This window comes from Phyllostomus hastatus, unplaced genomic scaffold (genome assembly GCF_019186645.2).
Source record: "Phyllostomus hastatus isolate PE091 unplaced genomic scaffold, TTU_PhHast_1.1 phas_contig_477, whole genome shotgun sequence".
NCBI lineage: Eukaryota > Metazoa > Chordata > Mammalia > Chiroptera > Phyllostomidae > Phyllostomus > Phyllostomus hastatus.
Window position 1 is genome coordinate 2867525 of NW_025333889.1, and position 16389 is coordinate 2883913.

General features: G+C 64.3%; 1 protein-coding gene across 9 annotated transcripts in view; it reads right to left on the reverse strand.

Annotated features, from left to right (window-relative positions):
• The window catches only part of AGAP1 (ArfGAP with GTPase domain, ankyrin repeat and PH domain 1), a 333220-nt gene that overhangs the window by 233514 nt on the left and 83317 nt on the right, over positions 1-16389 (reverse strand). For 3 of the 9 annotated variants that reach the window (XM_045845681.1, XM_045845685.1, XM_045845682.1), the window contains exon 1: positions 9250-10706. The exons of 4 other annotated variants lie outside the window; for them this stretch is intronic. In XM_045845681.1, the coding sequence (XP_045701637.1) occupies positions 9250-10246 (997 nt within the window). In that variant the 5' untranslated portion in view covers positions 10247-10706. Of the gene's footprint in view, positions 1-9249; positions 10708-16389 lie in introns of those variants that run through there. 2 more of the 9 variants (XM_045845683.1, XM_045845680.1) reach the window with 1 other exon arrangement.

Consider the following 16389-nt stretch of genomic DNA (forward strand, 5'->3'; position numbering starts at 1 on the left):
AAGGAAAACAAAACCTGAAGACCAACGCGCCCACCGCACGCCGACGCTGACTCCGTCTCCCCAGTGGGACGGCTGCCCGGCCGGGCGCAGCCCCCAGGGCAGGGGTGGCTGCCGGAGCGTCTGCGCCCCAGAGGCTGAGGTGCTCACCCGCCCATCCTCCGGGGCTGGGGCCGAGAATAAACCACCCTGTGCGACCTGGTTATCCCTTTTACTTTCAACTAAACCCTGTGCCTAAATGTTTCAAGTGTAGAAGAGCGCAAGCTCAGACCTGGGCTTCGCCTCTGTGACACAATGTTGCCTTCCGGGACAGGCCTGGGGCCCTCAGCGGGTGCAGGGGTGGGGGGGGAGGGGCAGGCGCTCGCCTTGGAAACAGTGGGGGGGGCGGTCGGAGCCCCTTCTAGTCCAGCTCTCCAGGGTCGCTTGTTTTAAAAACGTGCCCTCTGAATGGTAAAGGGGAGGTCACACTTGGGCCCCAAGTGTGAGCCGGGAAGTAAGAGCCCCCTCCCCCTCCTCGATCAGAGAGAGCCGCCCCGCTGTGGCCCCCGGTGACTGGGCAGAAGGGGCTTCTGTCGCCCGAGCTCCCGGTCACCCGCGCATTTACCGCCGTGTTACCTTCATTGAACGCATGCAGCTGTCAGACAGATCTACCACCAGATAAAATCAGTCCAGAGGAAATAAAGAAGGTTATTTTTTAAAGCATCAACGCCACCAAATGTTCTTAAACGCACAGCACAGACCAGAAAGCAAAGCATGCGGCCTGACACCTGGGCCCCAAGTCTCCCAGGCAGGGGCGCAAACCGTGGGCGAGCTCACGGCCCTCCTGCTCAGCCGGCCCTGCCAGCCACATCCCCCCCCCCGCCGGGCGCGACCTGACATGCACACACCAGTGTGCACAGGCGTGCACAGGAGTCCACCGCCACTGTGGCTGTGACCACTCTGAACAGGAGAACCACCCTCGGGGGGGGGGGGGGCCACGGGACAGACCCCTCACGATGGCGGGGTTAAGAGGCAGGCGTGGTCTGGGAGACCCTGACGGCGGCGGCGGCCTCGGGTTCCGCTCAGCCTCCACCTCAGCCCCACCCGTCTGCACGTCCCTGTGAGCTCCCTCTCTCTGCAGACGGCCGACCCAGCCTCCCGATGGCTGGGACAGGGACCCACTGCTGCCGGAACCACGAGACCGGCACGCGGAGAGCTTCCCCGGGGCCCAGCCCGGCAAGCAGCACGCAGGTGTGGCGGTGGAGGCTGTGACCGCCTTAGTACAGCCCAGCAGCAAAACCAGGCTAAGAACAGACACGGCCGGCCGTTCCCCAAACAGCAGCTGGGTGGCCGGCGCACCAGGACTTCACACACCGCCCTCTGCCCCTGGCCCCTCCGTGGTCCTTCCCCAGGGCGCCGTCCCTCCGCTGCCGTGGAAGAGGCGGCGACTCCCTGCCGGGCATTCGACGTGTCCCTGGAGACACAGGACGGATTTCAACTCCGCAGCCGCAGGAGCACCCGTGCATCGGTCACAACGGGCACAAGCCACTGCCCCCACCTCCAGGCCTCCCGGGGGCCGGACGCTCTCAGCAGAGTCTGCGCGGCCTGGCTGGGGGCCCGGGGCGGGAGGACACGGCCGGAGCGTGCTTCAAGCACGGGGCTGGCGGGGGCCTGGCCGACTCCAGGAAGAACGGGAGACGGAAGGAAAAGTGCTCCCCACCCATGTGCCCAGGACCCCGGCACTCCGACAGGCACGCCGAGGAACCGGACACGGAGGACGGGTGCCCCGGCTGGCTCTCGAGGACGGGACAGAAGGTCCGGCCCTGCTGGTCCGCGCACACGGGGGCGGGGGGGCGGGGGGCGGCCATCCCGGACACCTGGTGCTGAGGACAGCCGCCTGCCCGCCTGCCTGCCTGCCACGTGGGCCTTCCTTCCCGAAGAGACGCTCGGGGATGGAAGTCTTGAGGCCAGCCTCCTGTCTGCGGGTGCGCAGGCAGCCCCGCCCACCACCCCCGCGAGATGGCATGATGAGCCGGTGTCACACGGCGTCACCTGCATGTTTGGTCCAATTACAATGAACACGTCCACCCGCGGAAACTCACCCAAACTGGATGTCCTGGGCCAAAACAGGGACCCTAGGGAAAGTGAGGGTTCCTACCGGGGCAGGTCACGCTGGGGCGTCCCAGGCCAGAGGCTCGGTAGCGAAGGGGGTGCTTCCGCCCGAAGCCGGCCCTGCCCTTCGTGTCCGCACGTCCAGGCCCACACGGCTGCGCAGCGAGCCAGTCGCCCTCCAGAGGGCGCACCGTCTCGGCCGGCACCTCTCCGGGCGTCAGATCCCAGGCCTGGGCCTGGCTTTCACCCGCCTTCCCTCGTCCTCCCCGCCCCCTCCTCAACCCCAAAGGCAGAAAGGACACGGCGGCGGACCTGTCCTCCGGGGGGCGTCTGAGATCGCGCTCCTGGTGACGTCACCAGTTCGGTTCAAGTAAAACCCCCCAAAAGTCCTCCCCGGCTCTGCATGTTCTCAGGTCAGCAGCGCTAGCCTGGCAGCTGGCTGACCTTCCCAGGGCTTCCGTGGCACCAGACACGCACGTCGCGTCATCACATTCACTGCAAGTCAGAGTCCCGTGTCCCCGAGGAGGAAGCCCCTGGGTGTGAAGGGTGGCTGTCACCTCGCCGCCACCCAGGAACGCCAAGACGGAAGTCGGTGCTACCCGACGGAACCCAGGAGCTCGGTCTCCCGGGGAAGCAGCGTCTACCTTCAGACTTGAAAGAAAAGGAAAACGGCAGAGAAACCTCCCACGGCACAGAAAGTTATCTGGGTATCACTGCACTCTGAGGTTGTATCACGCTCCACGTGCCCCCTCCTGTGTCACTTCCTAGTGCCAGGGCGGCCGGGCGGAGCCAATGGGCCGGTCTGTCTCGGGGGAAGAGGGCGGACCGGACAGTCAGCTTGGGTGTTTACACGGGGTAGGTGCCTGCCACCCCCACCTGCCACCCGGGTCAGTGAAGAAGTAAGTGGCCCCTGGGAAGTCTGAGCTGGTGGCCAGAGAGGGCGGGAGCCGCGTCGGAAAGGAGCCCTGCCGGTGCCCGGCACAGAGGACGAGGGGCCGCACGAGTCCCTCCGAAGCACCGCAAACGAGCGGGCGTCCACCCCCAGGAGCACGTCCACCCCCAGGAGCGTGTGTCCCCCAGTGCCCAGAGAAGCCCCCGAATCAAGCCCCTGCGTGTGGACCACCCGGCCGGCTCACCGTGTCGTGCAAACCCCGGCACCCAGGGGTCGCGCCAGGAAGCGACCCGACACTGAGGGCTGTCCCCGCAGGGGGCTGCATGAGAACGAGACCCGGCTCGTCCCCCCTTTCATGCCCACCGGCTGAAACGTGTCTCTCAAAACCATTAGGTGAGGAGGGGCCGGGCGGCCCCTCTCACGCCCCGGGCTGGCGCCGCCCAGCACCGCGTCAGCCAACAGGCTCCTGGCCCACAGAAGCCGGCCTGTCAGCTGGGGGCGCTGACATCACCAGCGACGCTGGGACTGAGAGCCAACTCAAGAAACAAAAACAACAGACCGTGAGAAAACAAAGGGCCAAGACCCGTCCTTGAATTCACACACAGCCGAGGGAACAGGTGTGCACGAATGATGTCTCTCCGAACTGCACGCGTGCCTACGGTGGCGCGTCCGGTGAACTACCAGGAGACAGAACGGACGGAGGCGGAAGCACGCCCTCGCGGACCGCAGGGCAGGAGAGCGCGAGTCCCTGCGGCCGGCAACTGGGGACCGGGCAGCACCGCACTGCCGTGGGCCACTGTCGGGGCCGGCCCAACCCTGCCCCCAGAAGCAGCGGTGGCGGGCGGGCGGGCGGCACCTCAGAAATGGTGCGATGCCGCCAGCCCCCCTCTCTCTGCCGATCTGCTGACCTCGATACAGGTTCTGCTCGGCACCCGGAGGTGCCGCCGCGGCTGCCCGGGCTTCGTCCCCAGCGCGGTCCTCAACGAACAAAACCCCCTCTGTCCTCATTATTTCACTCGTTGTGACATCGTTTCAAATTGACCGAATTGTTTCCGATCGTTACAGGAAAAAAAACCCAATAACCTAAAGAAGGTTTCCTATAGAAAACAGAAACCTTATGCCAAAAAACATGTAAAACAGATACTCATTACAGGAAACATACCATCCCTTTTAACAGTGCTTGACGTTGGCGTTCGTCATGCAGATCGGGGAAGAGAAACGACGTCTGAGGAGTTTGCTGTAGAAGCCCCCACCCGCCTGCTCACGGGGACCACCGCCACACCGCCTGGCGCTCTCCTGCTGACTCTGCGGGACCCAAACCCATCCGCCCTCCTGGGGCCCCGTGGACTCCGCTTCCCGCTCGAGGCCGCGAGCTGCCTGTGTGGGCCCCGGCCCCCGGCTGACTCCTCCCTCGGGCACCAGCACCAGTGTGCACACCAAGCCCAGCAGTGTAAAGAGGGCTCTTAAGGGGGGCTCGCTATTAGAACCGGCAGACGTGAACACACAGGCACTGGCGCGGAGAAACAACAGTCACTCCTGCCCCTAGGTGCCCCACGAAGCTGTGACTCATTAGAGTGTCCTCAGCAGCCCACCGAGCTCTGGGGTCAGGCACTGGGCACCCCCCACCCCCCGCGCCTGCTGCAGAAGGTACCCTGGACCCGCTGGATGAGTGGTGGAGAGACAACAGGACCCCACGGCGAAGCAGAAAACAACAGCGGTGCCGGAGCTTTGCCGTCGCTCCTGTGCCCCCACGGCGCCAGAGGGGTTCGCTGACGGTGGGCCGGCCGGATGGCTGCGCTGGGCCTGCTCTGAACCTGGAGGAACCCCGTGGCAGACGCTGTTCTGAACGTTCCGGTGCCGGTGGGAGGCTGCAAGCCCGGGGTGACCAGAGGAAAAACGCTCACAGGTGACCGTGCCACAACACCGGCCCCCGCTGGAGAGCGCCGGCACAGCAGGATAGGGCCCAGGCTCTGAGGCGCCTGCCTGCGCGGAGGGGCCCCGGCTGACCCTCGGGCGGCTCGGCCTGTTTCCCACGTGCACTGTCTCCAGGGGGCGACTCGACTTTGAAACCACCACCGCCGCCAAACTGGGCGCCCTCACTTGCTCTCAGGAGTCCCTGATTAAGAGCAGGTGAGTTCCTAAGCAATCAAGTGAACCGCTCAACTCTGAGCACCTCTAGTTCAGAATGTTTCAGGTGAGAAGCTGAGTTACATTGTTTCTTTTAAACCCCCGCCGTCCTTGTCTGTAACAAACCAAGTTTAACAGTTAGGATGTATCAAGTTTTTGTTTTCTTTCGTGTAACTACTGCTTCCTCTTTTCTCCACTGGAGTTTCTTCTCCCTTGAACTGTACGGAACAGTCTAATACGCCACAGAAACTGAGTGACACAAATCAGGGGAATCAGAAGTTAAGGAACCAAGCCACTCATTAAAAAACGTGCCATCAGAACTCAGCTGCACACCGCTAAACTGCTAACAGCCTCGGCCAGGGCTGTCAATGGACCGCTCTATTGCTGTGATCAATCCTCCGGGACAGCGACGGACACCCTGCAGACGCGTGCGGCGCTGGGCCGGCGGTGCCCGCGGCGGGTCCCAGGGATACTCACTAGCAGGCTGGCCGGGATGCAGGGGGCGACGCTCGACGATGTAATCAATCATTTATCATCGGACCTCGCTTTGTATGAAACGACACTTGTGTCAGCAAACTGCCCCCACACGTGTGTATCAGGTGACAGGAAACTGCCCTTGCTGACTGACCCGGGGCCTCTCCGAACCCTCCTGGCCTCAGCGACGGTCACGACCCTCACAAGGAGCCGGCTGCCCCGGGTCTCTGGGTGGTGGCCGTCGTGCACGGGGCGGGAAGACAAGAAACAGCAGGAACAGACAAGGACCGACAGGGCTCAGGGAGTGCGAGAGGGGCAGCCGACAACGGCCGGCGCGGCGAGCCTCGCACCCTGACACCCCGAGTTGCCCGTGCAGGGGACCGCAGGCGTGTGACACGGAAGGCCGCGTGTTTTGGAAGACGACCCCCAGCACCCTGCAGCCCTCGCCCCAGCACAGGTGCGCCGCCTCAGACCAAGCTCGGCACTCGGGAGCCCAGGAAACCGCTGGAACCACCCAGGGTGATCCTCTTTTATTTTCTTGCAGCCGGCTCAGAGCTTGACGAGCCGGGACGGTCTAACGACAGGAAGGCCTGCCCGGTGACAACCTTCCCTGCTTTCCTTTAGACTTGACAGAAGCTCGGAGTTTAATGGACGGGGGCCCAGGTTGAGGGAAACCAGCGATGTTCCCCTCACCCTCCGGACCACGGGCCAGGCCCCAGCAGCTGATCTGGGGCCCAGGAAGGTGCCAGAACGGGAGCTCTGCTCACAACTGTCCAGCAGGCGCTCGCTTGGCGGCAAAACCCTGGACCGTGCCAAGTGTCACTATCTCCGACTTCGCTGCAGATCATCGGTACCTGACGACAGAGGGCTGGCCGGCCACACGGGCAGCGTCCCGGAGCCCGCCCCACGCTCCCTTCCGACTCCTGTGAGCCCTGCACGCCCACCTGGCCCCCCGCTACGGGCAGGGCCGTGCCCACCTGCGCCCTAAGGACGGTCACGGAGCCGCTGGGCCTGCATCACCACATCTGGAAGTTTCGGTAGAGAATTCATCCTCAACTCAAAACCCCGTGTAGCTACTAGCACCCCAATTCTGAAAATCGAAGTCACAGGAAGCAGATACATGAAACGCGGGAAGCACGTGATAAAACAGGGAGACCCGCAAGCTGTGGGGGATACACTTCCACTGGTACGGACATTGGCCCTGCAAATATCTTAAGAGTCCTGGCATTTCAGGCGTTCCGACCAAGGGCTGGTGAAAGAGGCAGCTTTTCCGTGCTCGCCTGGAACTTCAGAAGGAGGTGAGGCCACGCCGATCTGACTGTGTGTCCCCCCAACGGTCAGTTTTTCTGCACAACCCACAACCCGGGTCTCACACCAGAGCACCCCCACCCTCAGAGGACTGGCCGCAAGGGACAGACGGACCGAACACTGTTACAATGATGACGGCTGCTATCTGACACTGGCCCAGAGGGGAACACGCCAATGAACTCTGAACCTGCAGCATCGCAACTCCCCTCTTCCTCCACCTGAACAGAAGGACACATCACCCCGCAGCCACAGGTACCAGGACGGGCCGCCTTCCTCCCACCTGTTTGCACACCTGCCCCGCCTCTGCTCCCTCTAGGGGGCACACTTGCCTGGAACCCGAGGGGCAGTTACTATTGTCTACAAAGCCCGCGAGAGCAAAGACGCAAGCCCGCTGTTAGAAGAGGGGGAACGGGCTGTGTACACGAACTTCCGCCGAACACAGACGACAGAAGCAGCAGCTTCACGCGGACTAATTGTTTTTAACAAATGAACTCGCGGTGCTTGAACACGGTTCCGGAGCACGCGGGGAGGGACGGGATACTGCGTGTAGTCAAACACGGTGACTTCCTGAGGCAAGTCTGCCAAGGCAAGGGAAAAGCCAGGATGCTGGAACAGTCCCGGGGGGGGGGTGAAGTCCCGCAGGAGAATGTGGTCAATAACGTCCTAATGACCACGCCCGGTGCCGGGCGGGCCCTGGAACTACGGGCGGGGGGTTGCTTGGTAAGTCCTGTGGCTGTCTAACCACCGTGCTGCACACCCAAACGGAACGGAACACTGAATGCCGATTGTCACTGAAGAGAGAGAGACTTCGGGTCGAAGCGGAAGGGCCACGTCCCTGGCGCTGACCAGCCACGAAGCCGTCGGTCAAGAGCTCCGCCCATAAATGCCCTCCACGGCGCCAGCCTGTCCCGCACGGAGGGACCTCGGCCCTGTGACTGCGCGACCACACGTGAGGAAGCCACTCGCGTGCCTTGCTCCGAATTGTAAAACAAACAACCCCCCCGATTTCTAGTGAAAACAAATAAGAACACCAAGTTAAACTGATGCCAGCCTGGCAACCGGTATGCTATACCGTATCCTTGCTAAAAAAACAAAAAATCACATTTTAATACAACTCCATGCTCAACTTCTCAGTTCCAAACACTCTCTCGCTGGGAGGACCCCCGGAGGAGGCCTACGGGAACAGGACGGTCCGTCTTGGTTTCCCTTGGAAACACCGCAGCCAGGGCAGGGCGGCACCACGCCCCCAGGCAGCCAGGTAACCAGGGCCGGCTGGGGGAGGGAGCCTCTCCCCGAGGCAGGGCACTCCCAGCTGCGGCTGAAAGAACCGAGGGCGCTCCCTCCGCCCCGCCCCCAGCCGCAGCACAGCTGTGGCAATCCGCCTGAGGACCCTTCAGAGGGGAAACACGTGGGGGGCACACCTCCACGCCTCCCTCGCCCCACCCCAGCCTCCTCCCGCAGAATGACACCCAGGCCTGTGGACAGACCCACCGGGTCTGTGCTCTGCAGGTTCCGGAGGATTCCAACGCCCCAGACACTCCCGGCGGCCGCCCGAGCCACGTGCCAGGCTGTCATCCCCCCCCGTGGGGAGCCCTCTCTGCAGAGCCCTGGCGGCCAGGAGAGGAGAGCAGCGGGCTGAAGTCTCGAGGGGCTGCAGCTGCGACCCTGGCCGGCTTGCGGGAGCGGGAAACACAGCCCCGCCCCCCGAGTACTGTCCTCCCAGCGGGGCGCCCCGGGGAGAGATCCACATCCCCGACCCCTGGGAAACTGTCCCGACCAGGAGCACAACACGTGACAACGTGCACGCGGCTGGGGCCACAGCACAGCACCGCCCGCAGCACCTCCCGGCAGCGCCCGCAAGGACAGACACTCGGCTTGGAGGTGAGGGAAGACGGGAACCTAGGTGAAAGCGGCTCCCCACGCGGGGCCGCACCACCCGTGCAGCAACCTCAGGGCCGCGGCCTGGCCCCCTGGAGCTGCCCACAGAGAGCACAGCCGGCAGCTGCCAGCTCACAGGCCTGCTGGTGGAGAGGGCTGCGCCGGCAGGGCAGGAGAAAGGCAGCACCTGGCAAGGTGATCTCTGCCAGACAGGCGCAAGGGACTTGAGGTCACACGCACTGAAAGGCGCCACCACGTGTGGCTGAGAGCAGGCAGGTCAGGACCGTGAGGACCCAGTATCACTGGGGGAAAACCGCAGTGCCCGAATTCACACCTGGCATGACCCCCTGCCGGCTGGGGACCTGAGTGGGCAGGGCCCTTACTTATCTGCTCTCAATTCCCAGAGCGCTCTGCTGGGCAGGCCCGCTGGGCCGCCAGGCCCGTTCCCACCACTGCCCTCCCACTCCGGCCGCGCTGCCCACCTCTGCGTGGGGACCCATCGATGCTCTCGGCGCTGGACGAGTGCGCGTCGGCCGGCGCGCGCCGCAGGCTGAAGTAGCCGCGGGGCCGCGAGGGAATGCTCCGCGGGGCGGGCCCGCCGGCGGGCGCGCCGTCCCTGCGCGCGAAGATGCCGCTGAAGAAGCGCAGCAGCCTGTGCTCCGAGGCCGCGCTGGGGCCAGCGGCAGCGGCCCGCGCGCGCTCCAGCCGCTGCAGGTCGCTGTTGTCCAGCGTGCGGTTCTTGCTCTTACTGCGCTCCCAGCGCTCCAGGTCCGAGAGCGCATCGTTCTTGCTGAGCACCTCGCCCACGTCCAGGGTGTTGCGTTTCTCTGAAGCGGGCTGCGCGGCGGGCGCGGGCTCCGGGATGACGCCGGGGTCGGCCACGGCCTCGCCGCCCGGCGCCCAGGCCAGGCTCCCGGAGCTGCTGTGGCACCTTCCGCGGCCCAGGGCCGGGTCCCGTGGAGTCTCGGGCCCGCTCCAGTGTCTGAAGCTGAGGCTCCGCCGCAGTGGCGCGGCCCGGGCCCCTTCCACGTCGGGGCTACAGGGCGCAGGGGAGCTGGGCTCCTGCTTCAAGGCCGGGGGACTGCCAGCCACGTCCGTTGGCCCGGTGCCGCGTGCGCACGGCCGGAGCCGCCCGAGCTCCAGCTGCCCGGTGCTGCGGGTGCGGTAAGTGCGGAAGTCCCAGGCGCGCGGCCGGCGGCCCTCTGGGTCCTCCGTGCCCGCCGCCACCACCACCGCCGCCGCCTCCTCCTCCTCCGCCTCCTCCTCTTCCACCAGCCGCTCAGGCGCGTCCGGGGAGCGCGCGGGCCGGAACCTCCGCGCGGGGCGCGGGTCGGGGCCGCCGGGGCCCGGGGCGGCCAGCTGCTCCTTCCTGACCATGGTCACCGAGATGCGGTAAACGGTCTTCCTGGGGGGCGTCCCGCGCGGCATCGCGTCCGCAGGCGGAGACGCGGGCTCGCCGCTGCCGTCCAGCAGATACATATCGTCCGGGGCCGCGGCCGCCGCGCCGCCCGCCCGGGCTCCGCTGCATCCAGTTAGCCGCGGGCCGGGACGCAGGGACGGGCGGGCGCGCCGGGAGAGGGCCCACGCCCCCTACTCGCCGCGAGGGCCGCGCTCAAGCTGCGGGGACGGTGCCGCTGAAGACCGTGGGCCGGCGCGCGGCGCGGCCCGAGTGCGGTGGTCCCGGCCCGAGGAGCCCGGCCATGGGCCCGCGGGGTGGGGGACGGAGCGGCGGGAGGGCGGACGGTCAGGCGCAGGGACGGTCTCGCCGGCAGGTGCTGCCGCGGCGCGCGGGGCCCGGGGCGGGCGGCGGCGCCCGCGGGTTCATTGTCTGCGGCGGCGCGGGCTCCGCTGGCGTCTTCGGGCCTTTTCTGCACGGCGCGGCGGCGGCTCCGGAGCCCGCGCCACTCCCAGGGCCCGGGACGCGCGGGCAGGCAGCTGCGCCGGCCGCGGCGGCGGGGCGGGAGGGCGGCGGTTTAAAATGGAAACGTGCGCCGGGGCGGGGCGGGCGAGGGGGGACGTGCGGCCACCGCCGCCGGCCGCGCGCTCAGCCCGGCCGCGGAGGCGCGGGAGCGCGACTGCGGCGGGAGCGCGGCCCGGCGGGCGAGCCGAAAGCACCGGGATGGATCACAGGCACGCGGACCGGAGCCTCCAGGGGCTGGCCTGGTGTCCCGCCTTAAGCCTCACCTGACACCAAAACTCTGCACTTGACTGCAAACTCAGAACCACGAGCAAAATACCGGTCCTGTCTCACCTGCTGCGGGTTTACGACGCATCTCCCCTACGCACGGAAAAGGCCCTAACTCAAACAAGAGACTCGTTAAAGACAGGAGTGTAGGCACCTGTGAGCCCCTGACTGGACACAGGAACACGCCCACCGCCAGGAAGGAGGGGAGGGCGGGCCGGTGCGGCAGCTGGGAGACGGTGGGCGGGGCTGTTCACACCTCCGCGTGAAGGGCAGGCGACATTTCCCAGTGGGTGGGTGGGTGGGGGAGGGCTCTGGACCGGCAGGCACCTGCTACCTGGACCGCAGGCAGGAGAATGCGGGGACTCAGAGCAGGGGAAGCCTTGCCTGTGCCCCAAGGCTCGCCCTCCCCCTGACCACCTCGGCACGTGCACGCCTGCCCACTGAGGCGGAAGAAAGAAGGTACCGAAACCCTGAGCACCCGCGTGAGGATGGAGTTCGCTAAGAAGCTGTGCGCCAGGCACTGTGTAAAGGCTACACTTACTGCTGCCGTGAACGCTGTCTCGCCCTCCACCCGACCCCGCTCACCGCCTCTTGGCTCTCGGACCGTGGTCTCTGGCCTCCCAGGTGCGGGGAAGGGCTCATTTGTGGCTCTTGAGCTTTTACCGGCTCTTCCCAACGTCCTGAGCTCAGCTGGGTCAGTTTGCTTGCGTTTCCGCAGGAAAGGTCATACCTACGACCCCTGCCCACCAGACGGGAGGCTCCCACCACCTTTCTCTGGGCCTGGACCTGCCGGGACTGTGCAGAGGCTGCTCCCAGGGCCGCGCCCCTGGCCGGGTGGGCGCTCCACACCCGTGGGCTGCTGGCGGGGGTGCGGCTCGCCCCTCCTCTCCCCTGCAGCGAGTCACTACCGGGCACCTGTCCTGCTCTGGGTACCTAACAAGTGTGGAGCTGAGTCCTGCGCTCTCTGGAGGCTACCACCGACCGAGGAAATCCAGATTTCGCCTCAGAGGGGAACGGAATATTCAGATTTAACGAGACAAATCAGAAAGGCTGCTAGCCCACTCAAGTTACTTATTTCAGTGGGCGGGGAAAACACCCTGTCCGACGCCACAGCGATGGCCGCATGTCGCTGTGCCCTGCCCGCAGCTGCACCAAGCCCCAGAGCAGACTGCAGGCGGCGGCGGCGCAGCAGAGCGGGCTCAGCAGCTGCGGCAGATGCAGCGCTCCGGCGGGGGGCACCTGCGCTGGTGGGGGGGCTGTGTGTGCAGAGGCTGGGGACACACAGGAAACCTGGGTACCCTTCAGTCAGTCTTGCCGCGAACCCCAAAAAGCTCTCAACAATCAGGCCTGTTTACAAAGAACACCCTCTAAAGCACCTCTGACCACCCTCAGTGGCTCCAGCTGGACATGATGGCCACCAGCAGGGTCTTCAGCTCTGTCCACCAGCCCCTGGCACCCAAGGGCTCGGGAGCAGGGCCCCCAGCATGTCCTCCGTGCAGAGTCGGGGCCCCAGGACAGAGGGGTCTTGCCTGCTGAGTTTCAACCAAAAGCCCTCTCTGGTAAGACCCGAGCCCCACCCTGTTGCAGAGGGGGAGCCAGGCAGTCACCGCTGCCACAGCGCGGCTTCCAGTACCCATCCGGTCAGGCGGTGCTGGGGCTCAGAGAGGGCAGGCGTCTCCCCCCACACTGCACAGCTATCTGCTGCGAGCTGAACCCGGGGGCTTGGGGTCACACCACCTGTACCCTTTCCCCGGCTACAGTGTCATTTCTTCTCAGTGTCAGCATTCTGTGTTGTTGGCAGTGGAGAGAGACACATGTGTGACTATTACTGAACTGGGTATCAAGGACACCTAAATGGTCTCGTGACGTCTCGGCACTTTTCCGTTTGTCCGTCACATACACGCTGGGCCTGTACTGCCACACCGAGCAGTGGGGAGGCTGGCCTCTGTCCCCAAGGGATCCACAAACTCATGAAAAACGGTGCAGTCTCCAAGGCCGAGGGACTGAACGGGAAAAGACAGCGAGGGAGCCCAGGTGGCCACGCCGTGCCTGGCACCCGAACAGGTGAGCGCCACGGGCGGCGGGCCGCAGACTACAGGTCCCCGGCTGCGGCTGCAGACACTCAGAGGCCGGCCCGGTCTGCAGGTGCAGGAGGCGGTGCTCAGCAGTGTGGAGAGCAGTGTGGAGTAGCTTTGGACTACGGAGACGAGCTTTAATGTGGAATGTGCTGGCCCATCAGTCAGGTACATAAATGCATCCTGTGACCTGAGGGCAAGGTAAAAATACATAAATAACACAGCATCCCTTTAAAGCCCAAATATTCAACTGCTCGTCTTCCCATTATTGCACGGCCGTCTGGAATCCGGGCCAGGTTTTGCGCTTAGCCACGGCAGGATGCAGCCTGCAGCAGAGTAGAAGATTCCATTTCCATCCACCTTAGATGACACTGGCTCCCAGCAGACACTGAAGGATGGAGCCTCTTTGCACCAAGGCCCTGCGCGTCTGGTCACTCTCTGTTAATGCCGACCGCCCGGCAAGGGGGCACCGCTTTTCCAGGCCCCCCATGATGATTTCACAGGAGACCCTCCGGTGCAGGCTGAAAATCCTGCAGGACCACGTCTCCCTCCTGCCCTGGATACATGGGCTCTTCCGATGCAAAGAATCAGAGGCTCAGACAGAACCCGTCCCTGCAAATCCCTTTACACAGCCAGCCCTGCCTTTACATGACAATACTCCTCCCTTTGGTGTTCGGGTGGCCTTGTGCTTGATTTCCCCGTTGCCTTTCCAACTGCTCCCTCTAGACCATCTTTCCTGAATTCTGCCATGCCATGGAGTAGGTCACCATTTTGGCTTAAAAAAAAAGCCTTTAGTTGATCTCACGGCCACAGGCCAACGGGAGTAAGCAGGCACAACCTCGGGGCTGCAGAGGGGCCCAGGCCAGGAGCCAGCCCTGCCACGCCCCCGCACCACCCGCAGCTGGCCAGGCTCCTCCACCAGCCAGCTCCAAGTTCATGAGCTCCCCTGGCTGCCCCCGCCCCATGACTTCCCTGTCCCACGCCATTTCTAGCTTCCTACAAATTAAGCACTGTCTGCAAGAATGCTGTTTCGCAAGTGTTGCTAGAGCTGCTAAAGGAAACCACTGGTAGCGGAGTCGTCCGCAACTCCGGCTGACCTTCCGAACAACAGGAGGAGGCAGCTGCTAATCACGGCCTCAGCAGCTTAGCGGCACCAGGCTGCAGGCAGCAGAGCGCCACCCGGGAGCCAACAAAGAAGCCCTCCTCCAGGTCACGGGCTCTTTAAAGGCTACTTTTTGGCGGGAGGGTGACTGACAGGCACACACCTACGAGGCAAAAAAGACAGCTATGTTTCTTGAGCAAGGTCCCGTGTCACCGGGAGACAGACGCACGCCGGGCCACTTCAGGAGGCGGGTTCTGCGCTCGGCGCCTGTGGGCTGACAGCCCTGGGCGGGGCCCGCCACGGGCCCACGTGTCTCGCCCCACACACTGAAAGTTACAGGCGGAACAGAGAAGACATGAGGACTGGACCCTCGTCTCTGAGTCCCGGGAGGGCGTGCGCGGGTCTCGGGGCGGAGACTCTCTGGCCCAGCAGGGAGACGGAGCCCGGGAGGTCTGCTGCCAGCGGGGCCGTGGGGCTGTGTGATGGGTGTGGACACGCAGACCTGTCACGAGACAGCACCCACGCTCCACGCCCTTGTTCATTCTAGCAGGAGGCCCCCCACCCCCAGTGTGACCTCAGTGGGCAGCACCAGCGTGCGCCAGGCTCAGCTGTCAAACGCCAAGTTGCAGTGACCCAGGTGAGGGGACGGAAGAGGTTCCTCAGTCCACCCACCGCCAGCCAGTCCCCAGGCATCCACGGCTCTGAGGGTCAGGTGCGTGTGCCCTCAGGGGGGAGGAACTGGGGAGCTGGGGAGAGTCTGTGGGAGGGGCAGGCAGCGAAGGAATCGGGGTCCGTTCCCCAGTGGTGCCCGGCGACGGCTCAGGGTCCCGCCAACACAGGTGACCCCCGGGCTGTCTTCTCAGGGATTCCTAGAGGACAGGAGCCCCTGTACAGCTGCACTGGGGGCACTCACACGCAACTCTCAGGGGTTCCACCCGCCAGGCAAACCAGGGACGTCACCCCGACACTCGGCGCACCGACAGTATTTCAGGGAGAGCCCCCCTGCTGCACGAGTCTCCCACGGCCCAGCAGGTGAATCGTGCTGGGAGGGCACCGACCGTGCCCCGGGCACTCTGCTCAGTGACAGGGGGCCGGGGCGGGGCCGTGGTCAAGGACTGACAACTGTCACAAATAACCAACACCCAGAAAAAGGTGTTATGCAAAAAAAAGAGGCAGGCAGGAGGAAGGCAGGAGAACACTGTCGTATCTCTCACCAAAACACTCGGGGAAGTCTTCAAAGGGGAGGTGGCGCTTTGCCGTCCTCCGGAGCGGGGCGTCTGAGCCGCGGCTCTGGGGGCGTTTGCGCTGCACCGTTCTCTGGGGCGGCTGTCCTGCGTGTCGGGAGCTCTCCCCCCCTCCCCCCAGCAGTTGTGACAGCCTTTAAGTGCGCTGTCACTGCCAAACAGCTCCTGGGGGGCAAACCGCCCCGGGCAGGGCAGAGAAGCGCAGCTCCGAAGGGTCAGGCAAGACACACAGGGGCGTGGGGGGGGGGCAGGGGGGTGGTTCCCACATGCGAACAATTGTTCTTTTCTGTGTTCCATGCGTCTAACCATTCCTTGACTCCCTGACTTGGAACATCTTAATAAAGGGTTCCCAACGGTCTCCCAAACGAGAAGCAATTATTTCCAGTAATCCTTCCCAGAACAGGAAGAACAGCTCCAGTTGCAGAGGAGGCCACTATGGATCCTCCTCCTGCGACAGACACATCATCAGTTATGTTTGGTTTAAAAGAGCATCGCGGGCCCTGGCCGGGGAGCCCCGTGGGTGGGAGCGTGGCCCTGACACGCCAGGGATGCAGGTCCCCTCCCTGGTCGGGGCGCACGTAAGAATCAACCAATGAACTCGTATGCCGACCCACACATCAGTGTTTTTCTGTCTCCCGTCCCCCCCAAAAAAATCAATAAATAAATTTAAAAAATAAATACAATAGATCATAGATGTGATTACAATGCTGGCAATGAAATAATTAAGTTTTGCCAACGTTAGTTATTCAAAACCTAAAGCAGCATGTCATTTTTAATCAGAAAATATCCCAGGCAACGTGCTCGAAGGTTTGACCCTGAGCCCTCGACCGTGAGCGCCAGAGACCACGTGTGGCCTCAGCTCAGCTCCCGGCGTCGCCCCGAGGGGCCCGTGCACGGGACCAGACAGGGCCACGGGCTGGGCCTGGGGCTGCGTCACCCCTGCACTAGGTCAGCGGGGACACCACTCCGTCCTCTCCAGGTGGCAACAGCCATGCAAACCGCAGCAGGCTAGGTCG